At 40.5% G+C, this 13,520-nt stretch overlaps 1 protein-coding gene across 1 annotated transcript; it reads left to right on the top strand.

Moving 5' to 3' along the window:
* Positions 1 to 724: 724 nt before the first annotated feature.
* Positions 725 to 12,616, top strand: LOC104864924 (arylacetamide deacetylase-like 4). The gene is made up of 3 exons (XM_010628198.1): positions 725 to 892; positions 2,948 to 3,153; positions 11,842 to 12,616. The coding sequence occupies exons 1-3, from the start codon at positions 725 to 727 to the stop codon at positions 12,614 to 12,616; spliced, it is 1,149 nt and encodes a 382-aa protein (XP_010626500.1).
* The last annotated feature ends 904 nt before the right edge of the window (positions 12,617 to 13,520 follow it).

Here is a 13,520-nt window from a genome sequence, read left to right as displayed (position 1 = left end):
CCTAGACACTGAAAATGTAGCCCCTATAAAACTCTATCTATTGGACTCAATCCTACTGCATCCTGTGGGTCTCTAACCAGAGCAGGGTTGGGCCAATAGCACCAAAGTCCCCTGGAGATGGTTCACATATTTCTGGATCCCAGGAGAAGGAGGGAGAAATCCTATTACCTAGGCCAACCTGAACCTTATCATGCTTCCCAATCCCTTTCAGAAAATAATACCAAAGGCTGAACTGGGGATATTTTTTGGCAAAATGCTTGGTTGCAAGAGAGAAAGAAATGATTAGAACTGTTTTGGTTTCACAAGAAACTGTAATGTTCTTGCCAGGCAGCTGTCTAAGGAATGGGATATGAGATCCACTTTGCTCACACTAAACAGATTCTGCTCAGGATGAGTCAGAAGGTCAGCATAGGTGAACCTCTGTGACCAACATTCATATCCATATGAGCTGAAATACCGATGAGCCCACTCCTCATCTGTAGGAAGACCATATCTCCAACTTCCCTTGGTGAGTCCCCTGGCCTTTAGTGGTCACTTAATTCCTCAGGAAGTAGGTTCCTCCTGCTCTTTTTGCTTAGCTGACTTCTAAAAGGATGGGTCAGGCCACCATGTAGGGCAAGGCTAGAAAGTGTGGGTGGAGCTGGAACCCATATAAGCAGCCAGGTTTTCTTCACCACGCTCACAAGCTGGTTTCTCAGGGAGCAGCTCCTTGTGGCCTCAGATCATGGCTGTCTTGTTCCTGGTGCCACTTCTGGTCCTGCCCATTTTTCTCCTGGGACTGCTCGTCTGGACTATCTTTAAGCATTTCTTCATCATAGAAGTTCCCTCTGCCCTGAAACATCCTGTCAAATTCAGAATTCTGGACTGCCTAATTGAATACGCAGTCACTTTGGTGAGTGTTCTCCCAGGCTCCATCTTGAGTTGGGAGTGCTAATGCTGTACCTTTACCTCCTTTCCTTTCATTTCCTTTCCCTGTATCTCCAGATTTGGGCCACAGTGACATTAAGAAGCCCATGCATTGACCTCAGTTCTCCAGAACCAAGGGAATCCAAACAAACCTTCTCTTGCCCACACCTTACATCTTCAGAAAATTCCTTTTGCCTATTCCTCTGCACTTGCAGCTCACTCAACATCCAAACATGTCCCCAAGGCTGGGGATATATTTCAGTGATAGACATTTGCCTAGCATGAGTGAGGTCCCAGGAGCTAGGCAATCACCCATATACAAAAAATGTCTACACTCTTCCTTAAAGGTGATCACTGGGAGCACATCCCAAGCCTTGATCGTATCCTTGTGAGAAGTCTTCACTCTCAGTAGCCCCAGGACTCAGTTGCCAGGGCCATCCTGTGTTGCAGGAGAATGCCATTCCCAAATTCAAAGCAAAATGGGTCAGGGAATATTAACTGGGCACCTGTTTAGGGCCATGCCCTTTCCAACACAGTAGACACAAGAAAGCAAGAGACCCAACTGCAGCCCTTATGTGCCTATCAGACAAGGAGGGAAGGACATTGCAGAAGAATGCATGTAAGTGAGTAGCTTCATATGCTGATGTCCCAGGCAGCTGAAGGAAAGAGTGACCAGGAGGAATAGCAATTGAGTCCCTCTTATCAGACCAATCTCCTCAAGAAGGTACCATTTGAGGCCAGCACAAAAGATGAAGAGGGGAAAGTAAGGAAGGAGAAAAGGACATTCTGAGCCAGGTGGGGATCTGGGCAGGCCAGGGAGATAGGTACCTCAGGCCTCAAAATAAGGGCACCAAACCTCAGTCATCAGAATTAATACTACACTTCAAGGCAATATTCAAAGAGAAAATCTTCATGCAATAGACTAAGTTGAACCTCATATCAAAAGTTGTAAGGCAGTGCTTAGGGACATTTATAAGTGCAAAGTAGGAGCCTGCTAAAAAATTAAGTTATTTGCTCATTGTGGCATCTTTTGGGCTTATTTTTGATTTTGTAATGTTCTGCATCAGTATGCTATGTGGAAGGCTGTGTGTCTTGGTGCCCTGGATTTTGCACCCACAGTGGAAGCTTCACTTGCCTCACTCTGATCCAGCTGTGCTGAGTCTAAGCAGCATCTATCAAAGGCAGAGCTCAGAAGAAGGAGCCACTTGTGGCCTGTGGGAAGTCAGGTTGTCAGATCAGCCAATGAAGCTGTGCAGGTCAGCAGGGCCCAGGCCATGGCCAACAGAGTGCTCGTCCTTGGCTGTCTTTCACCCACTCTGGGAGCTCAAAGATCCTACCCACCACAGCCCTCCTCCAGGATGACAGTCCCACTCTAGGGTGGTCGCAGGTCTCAGGACTTCAGAAAGTTTCCAGATGAACTAACAGGCAGAGGGTCTGAACCAGCTGGTACGGATCTTTGTCACAGGTGCTGGCCACCTACTCATCTGAAGCCTCAGTGACTTTGTCAGTGTTTCCCTTCTATCTTCACCATACCACACCCTCAAGCCATCCCTGGCTCCCCTGAAAACTGGGAACACCAGATGCTTGACCTCTTAGCCCGAGGCTCTGATCCTGGATTTGGAGTTAGCCTTGCACAGGACTTGGATAGACTGCTTGATGCATCTGCGCCAACAGGAGGACACGAGAAGGGCTGAATAAAGGTGCATTTGGCAGGTTCTGAGCCTAGTATGGGGGCTGCAGCAAAGCCCACTAACATCGATGGATCTGCCTTCTAGAACTTCAGATGAACTTCCCAGTTTAACAAGATGTCCCATCCAGCTGTTGCTTATTTTCTGAATATAAACGCACCAAATTATTAGTATTCCCAGGCAGGCATGCCCAAGTTGATTTTCCTTGGTTTTGTCCACTCCAGATCCCTAACCCTTACTCAATTTCCCTCAGTATAATATTAATTGATGCATGTTTAACCCTGATACCCAGGTCTGCTCCCTCCTGAACATTCAAGAGATTGTGGCAGATGTCTGACTTTCCCCAAACATAGCCCACCAAAGTGGGAGGAGACCAGAGGAGGAACAGATATAGGAAATCACCCCATGCCCCCATAGTGGCTGCTTTTCCTGAGCTTGTGGATGAGATGTTGGGCACTTCTCATGGGACACCTAGGGTCTGTTCTTGTGTTGCAGATTTTTACCATAATGTGTGCAGTTTTCTGGCTCGGGAAACCGATTCTGTGCTATTGGCAGTGGGGTGAGTTTTGGAGACACTCCTCATTTTTTCCATGGGAAGAAGGTGGAGGGAGTTCTTGGATGATTGTAGAATAGAGACAAGTCCCTGACCCAGGAGTTACTCATGGACAGGCACCAAGGACACAGGCATAGCCCCCCTCAAAGCAGCACAGGACTGGAAAGATGCCTGTTCCTAGGGAATGCATAGTTTGTCCTGGAGAGACAGACTACTACATTACATTGCTGATAAGGACTGTGACACAGAGAAGTATTAATGATATGGGAGGACATGTGAAGATAAAGATTCACCTTAGTATTGTAATATAAAGTTAAATGATTCAGAAATTACGTGAAGCCTGAAGCTCTAACAGTAATGTTTAAAATAATTAAAATCATAATAATGCCTTCTTGAGATACACATAGTTAAAAGAAAACAATACAAAAATGAAAGAAAAACAATGATATATGTAATATTCAAGGTCACCCTTCTCTCAGTCCAGGCATCCGTGATGTAGGAGGAGATGGTAGGGTGGTTGAGATTGGGTTTAGGTCATGGTAAAGACCTTGGCTGGGGTTGGGTTGATCGTCCTGTAGAGTCTCACTGTATCGCTACATAACTGCCTACCTTACCCATCTACCAACTGCAGGCCACACCAGGACCAAGGTTGAGTGTGTTAAGGCATAATTCTGATCCTGTGTAAAAAGAAGTTGCCATGAGTTGATGGAATGACAGGGGTGGCAACTCACTAGCATTCTAGTTATTACTCCAAGAGATCTCAACAAGGAAGGAGAACATAGCTAGACAGTAGAGGTGAGGCCATCTTAAAACCCCTTGTTAGGGTCAAAATATCTATTTGGCCCCCTCTAACCTTGGCTCATTACAGTCTGAGCAGATAGCTCATGTGTGTGACACCAGCAAGCCATTTAGCACCACTGATTCTCTCTGCAGACCATGAAAAGAGCGGCGTTTCTCCAGTACACAGTGAATCACAACTGGTCACCATTGTACATGATCTTCTGCTATTAGAGTCCATTTCTCCAAAGACATTGGGGATAATTAAGGTCCCTTGAACACGGAGCACAGAAAGGTGTGTGTGTGTGTGCGTGTGTGTGTGTGTGTGTCTACTTTGATATCTTAAGGAAAGTGCTTAATGTATGTTTTATTTTTAGATAAAAATTCCTCAGTGTAACTTGTATTTGTAGTCTTGCCATGTGGTCCAGAGACATTCCAATGGACTGATTGGTGGAATCATCAGGCAGAGTAGGGGCTTGGGGCTAGGGGTTTTCAGTGGAATTCTGTAGATGATGCCTAGGAGGAGGTGTTTGGGGGACACTGAAAATGGGGGAATGTTTTCTCCTTTCCCATCCTCCTTTTTCTGGCTGAGAACAATTGGACCTTGACTTAAAGTATGGCTTTCCTATTGCCCTACTGACAGGCAGTAGGAGGGGTACCTGAGGATTGCATCTTTTGACCCAGAGTATGTAGAGATCAGACTGTGCTAAATATTGCCGGTAATTTCTAGATGGGCAAAGGTTTATGGGGTACAGACTTCAGTAAAATTCGAGGTTTTTCTGAAAGGAATGAGAAATTTATTGAGGGGGAGAGAGAGAGACAGAGAGAGAGAGAGAGAGAGAGAGAGAGAGAGAGACTAAAGCAGCTTTCCGCAAAGAGATTGGAGGATCAGAAGTTATCAGAAGTTAGATTTGTTTTTTAGTTACCTGTTAGGTATACAATATGATCACATTTGTCATTGAGAATTTGTACCTTTATGTGATATATCTTGATTCCTATTTTTTCTCCATTCCCCATTTTCCTTTCAACCTTTCCAGCTCTCCATATTTACAAATACCTTGTTTCTGTTTTTTTATGGTCATATTTATTTCTTTTCCTTTCTTCTTTCTCCTATCCCTCCAAGTTCCTCTTTCCTTTTGGATATTTTTACCTACTTCTCATTATGTATTTTACATTCTGATCCTTATTTACACTTTCAGATTCTCACATCAGTGAAACTATTCACTATTTACACATGTGTGACCCATTTATTTCAGTTAAGATTATGGCCTCAATGTTCATTCATTTAGCTATAAATGTCTCTAGTTTTTCATTCTTTATGGTGCGTAGTATTCCATTTTATAAAAAAACAACAAACAACCCAATGTTTTCTTTATGCAGTCTCCAGTTAATGGACAATTGGGCTGTTCCTAGTTTTATCTATTAGAAATTGTGCCATTATAAACATTGCTGCATACTTATTACTGTGGTATGATTTCTTTAATTCTTTTGTGAAGATATCCAGCAGAAGAATAGCTGGGTCAAATGGGACCTCTAAACCTAGTTTTGGGAGGTATCTCCATACTGATTTCCACAATGGTTGCAGCAGGCTACAATCCCACCAGCATTTGTTATTGGTTGATTTCTTGATAACAGCCATTCTCTGTGGCATGAGGTGGAATCTCAGTGTTGTTTTCATTTGTATCTCTCAAATGACCACAGGTGTTGAACATTTTTTCATATGTTTATTTGCAACATCTTTGTCTTTTCCTGAGAACTATCTATTCACTTCAGATACGTATTTTTGGATTGGGTCTTTAAATTTGGGAGGTCTTTTTTTTGTAATTTCTTTTTACATGCTATATAGTAGGCCTTTGTCTGAGGAAGAGATCTAAAATCCCCCCCCCCCATTCTGGGTTGTGTCTTCACTTTGCTGGTGGCTCTTATAGTGCAGAAGATTTTTAATAAGATGAGATCTAAGTTGGTGAGTCTATGTCCTAGTTCACATGTGGCTAAGGTTTTATTCATAAAATCTTTACCTATACCAATGTCTTCAAGAGTTCTACCTAATCTCTCATCCAGGATCTTTAGTGTTTCTATTTTAATATTTAGATGTTTGATCCACTTCTCCTTTAGTTTAGTGCATGGTGGGAGATATAGGTCTAGTTTCAATCTTTGGAACATTGAAACCTAATTTTTCCAGCACTTTTTATTAAAGAGGCGATTTTTCCTCCAGTGAGGGTTGTTGGCTTTTTTGTCAAAGATGAGGTTGCTGAGTATGTTTAGAGTTTTTGCATCTTCTAATATGTTACATTGATTTTTGGTTCTGTTTCTTTGCCAGTACCATGCTGTTTTATTACAGTAGCTTTGTAGTATGTTTTCAAGTTGGTGAGTGTGATATCACCTGCCTTGTCTTTGTTGCCTAGAATTGCTTTTGCTATTCTCTGTCTCCTCTTTTTCCAAGTGAATTTTTGGATTGTTTTCTCAAGCTCTGTGATGTATTCTGTTGAAATATAAATTGGGATCACACTGAATCTATATGGCAGTTTTGGAAGTATGGCCATTATCACTATATTGATTCTACCTACCCAACCACAAGGGATGTCTATCCATTTTTCTGATATTCCCTTCAATCTGATTTTTAAAAGTGCTGTAGTTTTCAGAGTAGAGTTCTTTATTTCATCAGTTTAATTCATATGTATTTCATTTTTTTCAATGGTATTGTGAAAGGAGTTTTTTTCTCCAGTTCCTCTCTCAGTGAGTGTATTGTTCAGGTACAGTAAGGCTATTGATTTTTCTGTGTTGATCTTGTATCCAGCTACTCTACTAAATTTTGTTATTAAGTCTAGAAACCTTTTAATGATGTTCCTGGGATCTTATATATAGAGTATCATGCACTGCAAATAATGACAATTTAATTTCATTGTTTCCTATCTTTATTCTTTATATTTTTATATTCTCTAATTGCTGTGGCTATTATTTCCAGAACTATATTGATCAGGAAAGTGATAGTGGACACTCTTGTCTTGCTCCTGATTTCAGCTTTTGAACATGTAATGTGATACTGTCTATTGGTTTTCATATATGGCTTTGTCAGGTTGAGATAAAGACCATGTATTCCAATGTTCTGTAAGTTTTAAAATTTTTTATCATGAATAGGTGTTGAATTTTGTGGAATACTTTTTCTGCATCTATTGAGATGATCAGATGGTTTTTGTCCTTGGCTCTATTTATATTGTGTGTTATATTTATTGATTTGTATATGTTGAACCATCCTTGCATCTCTGAGATTAATCCTACTTGGACAGGATATGTGATCTTTTTTATTATCTTCTGCATTCTATTTGCCAGTCTTATTGAGGACTTTTGCATCCATCTTCATTAGGGAGATTGACCTATAAATCTTTTTTGATTGGATTTTTATCTGCTTTGGGGATCAAAGTGATGCTTGCTTCCAGAAATGAATTTGGGTGTATTGCTCCACTTTCAATTTCACTGAAGAGTTAATTAATAGCAGCAGTAGTTCTTCTCTGCATGTCTTATAGAATTCAGTAATAAAGCAATCAGAACCTGGGCTCTTATTTGGGGGTAAGTTTTTCATTATGCTTTCAATTTCATTGATTGATACTAGGTTTTTTACTATTTTTGTCTTCTTTATTTAACTTTGGTAATTCATATGTATCTACAAATCTGTCTATTTCTTCTGTTTTCTATCTTATTGCATATAGGTTCTCAGAGAAGAATGATCCTCTGAATTTCTGGTGGGTCCATTGTAATTTCAATATTTTCATTGTTAATTGCATTGATGTGGGTCTTCCCCCCCCTTTTTTTTGCTAAGATTGGCTAAGGGCTTGTCCCTTTTATTTATTCTTTTAAATAACCAACTCTCTGCTTCGTTAATTTTTTTTTTGGTATCATTCTCTGAGTCTCCATGGCACTGATTTTTGCTCTGATCTTTATAATTTCCTCCCTTGTATGAATTTCATTTGTATCCTGCTCTTCTTTTTCTAGAAGATGGAGGTTCAATGTTAGGTTGTATGTTTGAGCTTGCTCTGTTTTCCTAATATGAGTATTCAATGCTATGAATGTCTCTCCTAAGACAGCTTTCATTATGTAGAGTAAATTCTGATATGTTGTATTGGGATTGCCATTTAATTGCAGAAACTGTTTAATTCTTTCATTTTGTCTGTTACTCATTGGTTAATCAGGAATGTGTTGTTCAATTCTCATATGTTTCTGAAGTTCTTGTGGTTTCTTTTGGTATTTAACTCCAATTTATTACACTATGATATGATAATATATAGCTGATAACTTTACTTCCTGTGTGGTTTCTTAAACTTGTTCTATGAGCAAATATGTGGTCTATTTTGGAGAATAAATTGTGTGCAGCTGAAAACACTGTGTACTCTGATTATGTGGGGTGGAGTACTCTAAACATGTTAAGTCCATTTCTTCAAGAGTTTGGTTGAGTTCTACTATTTCATTGTTCTTTTTTGTCTAGTGTATCTATCTATTTTTAACAATGGGTAAGGTATTGGTGCTCATTTGATTTTTCATGTCTGTTAGTATTTATTTTATGTAGTTGGATGCACTAGTATTTTGAGTATATATTTATAACTGATAGCTCTTCCTCTTGGATTGTACCACTTAAAAGGATGCAGTGTCCTTCTTTGTCTCTCTTAATAGGTCTTGGTTTGAAATTCATTTTATTTTCAAATAGGAAAGCTACTCTAGCTGTTTTTCAGGTTCCTGACACATGGTGTATTGTTTTCTACCCTTTAACTTTCAGCCTATCAATTTGTTTTTGAATTAAGTGTGTTTCTTGTGTGCAGCATATTGTTGGATCTTGTTTATTTACCTATTCTGCCCGTCTATTTCTTTGGGTTCTTGAATTTAGATAATTAACATTAATGTTTATAACTGATGCATTGACTTATCCTTGTCACGACCTTTTGCTGTTGTTGAAAGCAAGGATGTTGTTGAAATGAAAAGATGCCTTTGCATTTAATTTCTTTTCTTGACTGATGGATTCATTCTGCTGGGCTTCCTGGGGCTGTGATCCTCATTGTCTTTGCCTGGGATATTGTTTACAGTTTTTTTGAGTCCTGGTTTGGTATTTGTGAAGTTCCTCAGGTGCTCTTTGTCATAAAAGTGTCTTATTTCTCCATCAATTTTGAAAAATAGTTTTGTAGAGTACATTGATCTAGGTTGGAGGTTGTTTTCTTTCAGGGCTTGAAATACTTCACTATAGGCCCTTCTTGACTTGAGGGTTTGTGTTGAGAAGTCTGCTGTGATTCTGATGGGCTTTCCTTTGTATGTGATTTGTTTCCTTTCTTTAGTATTATGTAGTGTTTTTTGTATTGTTGTGTTTCTTGAATCTTAACTATTGTATGCCTAGCTGTCAATTGTTTTTTCATTCCAGTTAGCTGGAGGCCTATATGCATCATTTATTTGTATGTCAAATTCTTTTACTTTGGGAAGTTTTCTGCTATTATTTCTGTGAACAATTTTTAAAAGTCATTTGCAGTATTTCCTGTTTCTTCATTGACTTTGATCAGTCTTATGTTATTCTTTTTTGCATCATTTAGCAACTGTTGGATTCATTTCACATGGTCCCTTGCTATTTTTAAGAAATCTTTCTTTTTATGGTCATTCATTTCAATCCTCTCTTCTGTACTTGATGGTCTGTCCTCACACTGGCTCATTCTACTGCATCAACTTTCAATGGAGTTTTTAATAACCCATGTATGTGTTTGCATCTGTTTTTTGAGTTCCATGTTTTTCCTATGATGGGATTCCTCCATGTTCCTCAGCTCCTATTTTTTAAATCTATGTCTGCTCCATCATTATTAATCATGTCTTTCAGGATGGACACAATCTCATTTGTTATCTGAGAAATTATTTCTGATTTTATTTTTTCCATATTTTATTTTGTTGCCAAATCAGGGAGTCCAGCTAGTTGAGTTTCAGATTGATCCATCTCGTTGCCCCTGGTGGTTGCCTTTGGTGACGTTGTTTAGTGATTTGTTTAGGTGTGTTCTCATTTCAACCCATGGAATCTGGTGCACCTTTATTGAGGTGACTCTACTGTCTTCAATTCCCAAGAAGACTGAGAGACCTTTTCTCTGCTGATCACAACTCTGCCAATATCTAGGTTCAGAATGATGGCCCTCTGGATCCCTGCACAGGGTTTTTTTCCAGGTGTGCTTCTGGCTGGGGTGTGTGTACTGTTTTGCAGATGAGCCTTCAGCTATAGCCTGCACCCCCAAGCTTCTGCTACCTGGGCAGGGCCCTGATGGCAGCTTCTTACCTGCACTAGTGTTGTCTGAGCAGGCTTGTGTTTGGGGAATGTGCTGCCAAGCTGCTAGTGTCTGGGTGGGCCTCTGGCTGGATTATGCATGCACTTATGGATGGTATCTGGGTGTGTTTCTTGCAGTGCCCTGTGCACCTGCACAGCTGTTTTCCAGGCAGGCCTTCAGTTGGGACCTGCACACCAATAATGTTCTGTGGGTGGGGCAATGGTGGGGGCTTGTACACCCATGCCACTATTTCCTGGTGATTTCAGTAAGTTGGATTTTATCGTGAAAAAATTAGTGATGTAGCCAGAGAGAGACTCAAATATTAAACATAACAAAAACTATAAATTTAGCTCAGTAGGAAAGTCCTGTGTTCAGTCCCCATACAAGAAATAAATTATTTTTGTGAGGCACCTGGACAACTGGGTTGTCACAGTAAACTTGCACTAAGGGCTATTGAGATTCTGTATATCTGGCATTGATGTGAGGCACAGAACATCCTGGCCAAGTACCTTATGGTTAAAGAGCTGCTCAAGTTTGCTTAGGAACTGCCTAGTCTCTTTTGCTGGTGGCGTGATGATCCTGCATTAAGGTCCAATGTTTCGGGTAGGGCTGAAGAAATTTCATGGCTTGAAAAAGCATGAGGGTGGGGTAGTAGAGACAAATACCAGCTCCAATGGGCAGTAGGGCAAGCTAACCCTGTGTCATCAACTTGGATAAAATATTTCTTAAATTATCAATATGTGTATTTGTGGGACTGAGAAGACTCTGACTCTAGGTTGATCTAAACAGCAAAGAGGACAGGAACTACATGAGGATAGAGATTTCATGCCTTTTATCCCATTTTAACCACTCATCAGAAGTCTGTAGGCTGAAGGAAAGAGTCAGCATTCTCAGCAATAGCTGCCTTCAAGTCCCTGGATGTAACCCAGGCAGCTGTCACCATAATCCAGACTCATGTGATATCCAGATGTGTGAACTCCAAAAGTATTTATTTTAAATAGATTGAAGTCAAGGGAGGGTGGAGAGCTTATTTAGTTCTTCTAACTAAGATATTTTTTTTTCATTTAGTTCTTCTAGTTATTTCTTATTTAGTTTTTTTTTTTTTTAGTGTATTAGCTATTCTTAGTTAGAATCTCTCAATTTTGGACATTATGTCTCTGTGACTTTATCAGAGTCTAAAGATGGATGTGTTAGAATGTACTATGTTACTAGGTTTAATAGTTTATTGTAGCAGTTTTTGTTGTCATTCCAGCCTTGCATTTAAAAACTGAACCACCATGGTGGTTCCTAACTTTCTCAGGAGCAGCAGTAGGCTCACTTGCCATTTTTCTGCCATTAATGATTGGTCCCACTCCAAAGATAATAGCTTTCAACTTGTGCTAATTTCTGTGGGTTTTGTGTATTCAAGGAAAGCATGGGAGTGGAGCATTTGATAGGAATGTAGAATCCTACACAGCTAGACTCTGAGCAGATACTTCACAATGACAGAGGAAAACAGTGGGGATATCCACAGTTACTTGTTAGGATCCTTCTTAAGACTTCATTGGGGAAAGTGTGCTAAGGACTGTAGAAGACTGGGTTCAGATGGACTGCAGTGACACCTATACACAGTGTTCTGTTTTTCCTCCATCCTCCTTAGGTACCGGAAGTTTCCTCAGTACCATTACCCTGTCATTGCTGATGACTGTCTGAATGCCTCCATTCACTTCCCGAGGACACTGAAAACCTATGGGGTGGATCCTTCCCGAGTGGTGGTCTGTGGGGATAGCACTGGTGGAGCAGCTGTGACCCATATTACTCAGGTCTTACTGGGACAAACAGATCTTCCCCAGATCCGGGCTCAAATCCTGATTTATCCAATTGTGCAGAGTATCAATTTCCAGTTACCATCCACTCAGCAGTACCAAAATGTCCCATTCCTCACCCAGGACTTCTTGATGATGTGCCTTTGTAAATATATGGCCATTGATCCATCTTGGAAAGATGCCATATTGAAAGGTGTATATATACCACCAGATGTCTGGAAGAAGTACAGGAAATGGCTGAGTTATGACAATATCCCCAAGAGCTTCAAGAACAAATACCGGGAACCTCACTTTCCTGGGCCTTTTAATGAGGCAGCTTATCTGGAAATGAAACATTTATTTGTTGTAGAAAACCAATCACTTCTTGCAGATGATGAAATCATCGCTCAGCTTCCTGAGGCCTTCCTGGTGAGCTGTGAGAGTGATGTCCTGCGTGATCACACTTTGCTCTACAAGAAGCGCTTGGAAGACCAGGGGGTCCCAGTGAGCTGGTACCATGTGAAGGATGGATTTCATGGATGCATAAATTTATTTGATAGGAAGCCTTTCTCTTTCCCTTGCTCCCAGAAAATTTTAGATGCTGTAGTCAGTTACATAAACAGCATATAACAGCAACACTGGGGGCTTGAGTAATGATGTGTCACGATAGTTCTTCCAAGGTTAGGGGTTCTGCTGAGTTCCACTTTATTGCAGAAGATGCCAATCTATGATGGCCCAGTTAGGATAAAGTGGAGTGAAGAACTATCTTGCTTTATTTTCAAGAAAATACAAACTGTATTTCATTCCTGTAACTTCAGTGTTCAGTCTTGCATCTAGCAACATTCTGTAACATTTAGGAATCAATATGAAGGAGGAGAAAAATGATTTCAAATTTGTCTTAAAGCATTAAACCATAAGGTTTCTGCAGACATAAAGACAACAGTTAGTCCCAATTGCCTTGGTGACCCCATATTCATGATGACATAGCATTGCCATGTGCACATCCCTAGTGTGGGACAGGTCACATCCTGGTCCTGGTCTCAATGTGGATAGTCACATCCTGGCTCACAGTCCCTTGTGCTGGCCCAAGAAATGTATCTGCAACTAATCACATCTTTCATGAAGTCATCACTATGGTGGACTACTGAAACATATTGAGGTGGTTTTGGAAAAAGACACAAATGACAGGGCTGGAGGTGAGAAATGGAAGAAATGGTGAGCTCTGAGAAGAGGAGATTTACCTGGACTCAGATCTTTAAACAGATCCCTAGGGTAAATTCCTGGCTGCCATGAGGAGTTTCTCTCAGGCAAGGGTGTGTTGAGATGCTCTGGAAGCCATTTGGGACATGGAAAATGTATTTTCTGCATGAGGAAATGTGGTATTTGCTCTGTGAAGCTTCTATATTCTCACTTCTTCAAAGCACTCTCTCTTGGTTTGTCATTGGCAGTGTCTCAGGGATAAGGAAAAGGACTTCTGACCATCATGCTGGTAAGACCCACAGAAACTGTGTAAACCTGTGTTTGCCCAGTGCAT

Source organism: Fukomys damarensis, unplaced genomic scaffold, assembly GCF_012274545.1.
Source record: "Fukomys damarensis isolate Sample0158 unplaced genomic scaffold, DMR_v1.0_HiC HiC_scaffold_23, whole genome shotgun sequence".
NCBI classification, from domain to species: Eukaryota; Metazoa; Chordata; class Mammalia; order Rodentia; family Bathyergidae; genus Fukomys; species Fukomys damarensis.
This window is presented reverse-complemented; position numbering and strand designations above follow the sequence as displayed.

Coding starts and splice junctions, on each gene's coding strand:
- LOC104864924 (XM_010628198.1), top strand. CDS start 725: ATGGCTGTCTTGTTCCTGGTGCCACTTCTGGTCCTGCCCATTTTTCTC. Junction 893..2,947: donor TTGAATACGCAGTCACTTTG/GTGAGTGTTCTC, acceptor CCCCAAACATAG/CCCACCAAAGTGGGAGGAGA. Junction 3,154..11,841: donor TCTGTGCTATTGGCAGTGGG/GTGAGTTTTGGA, acceptor CATCCTCCTTAG/GTACCGGAAGTTTCCTCAGT.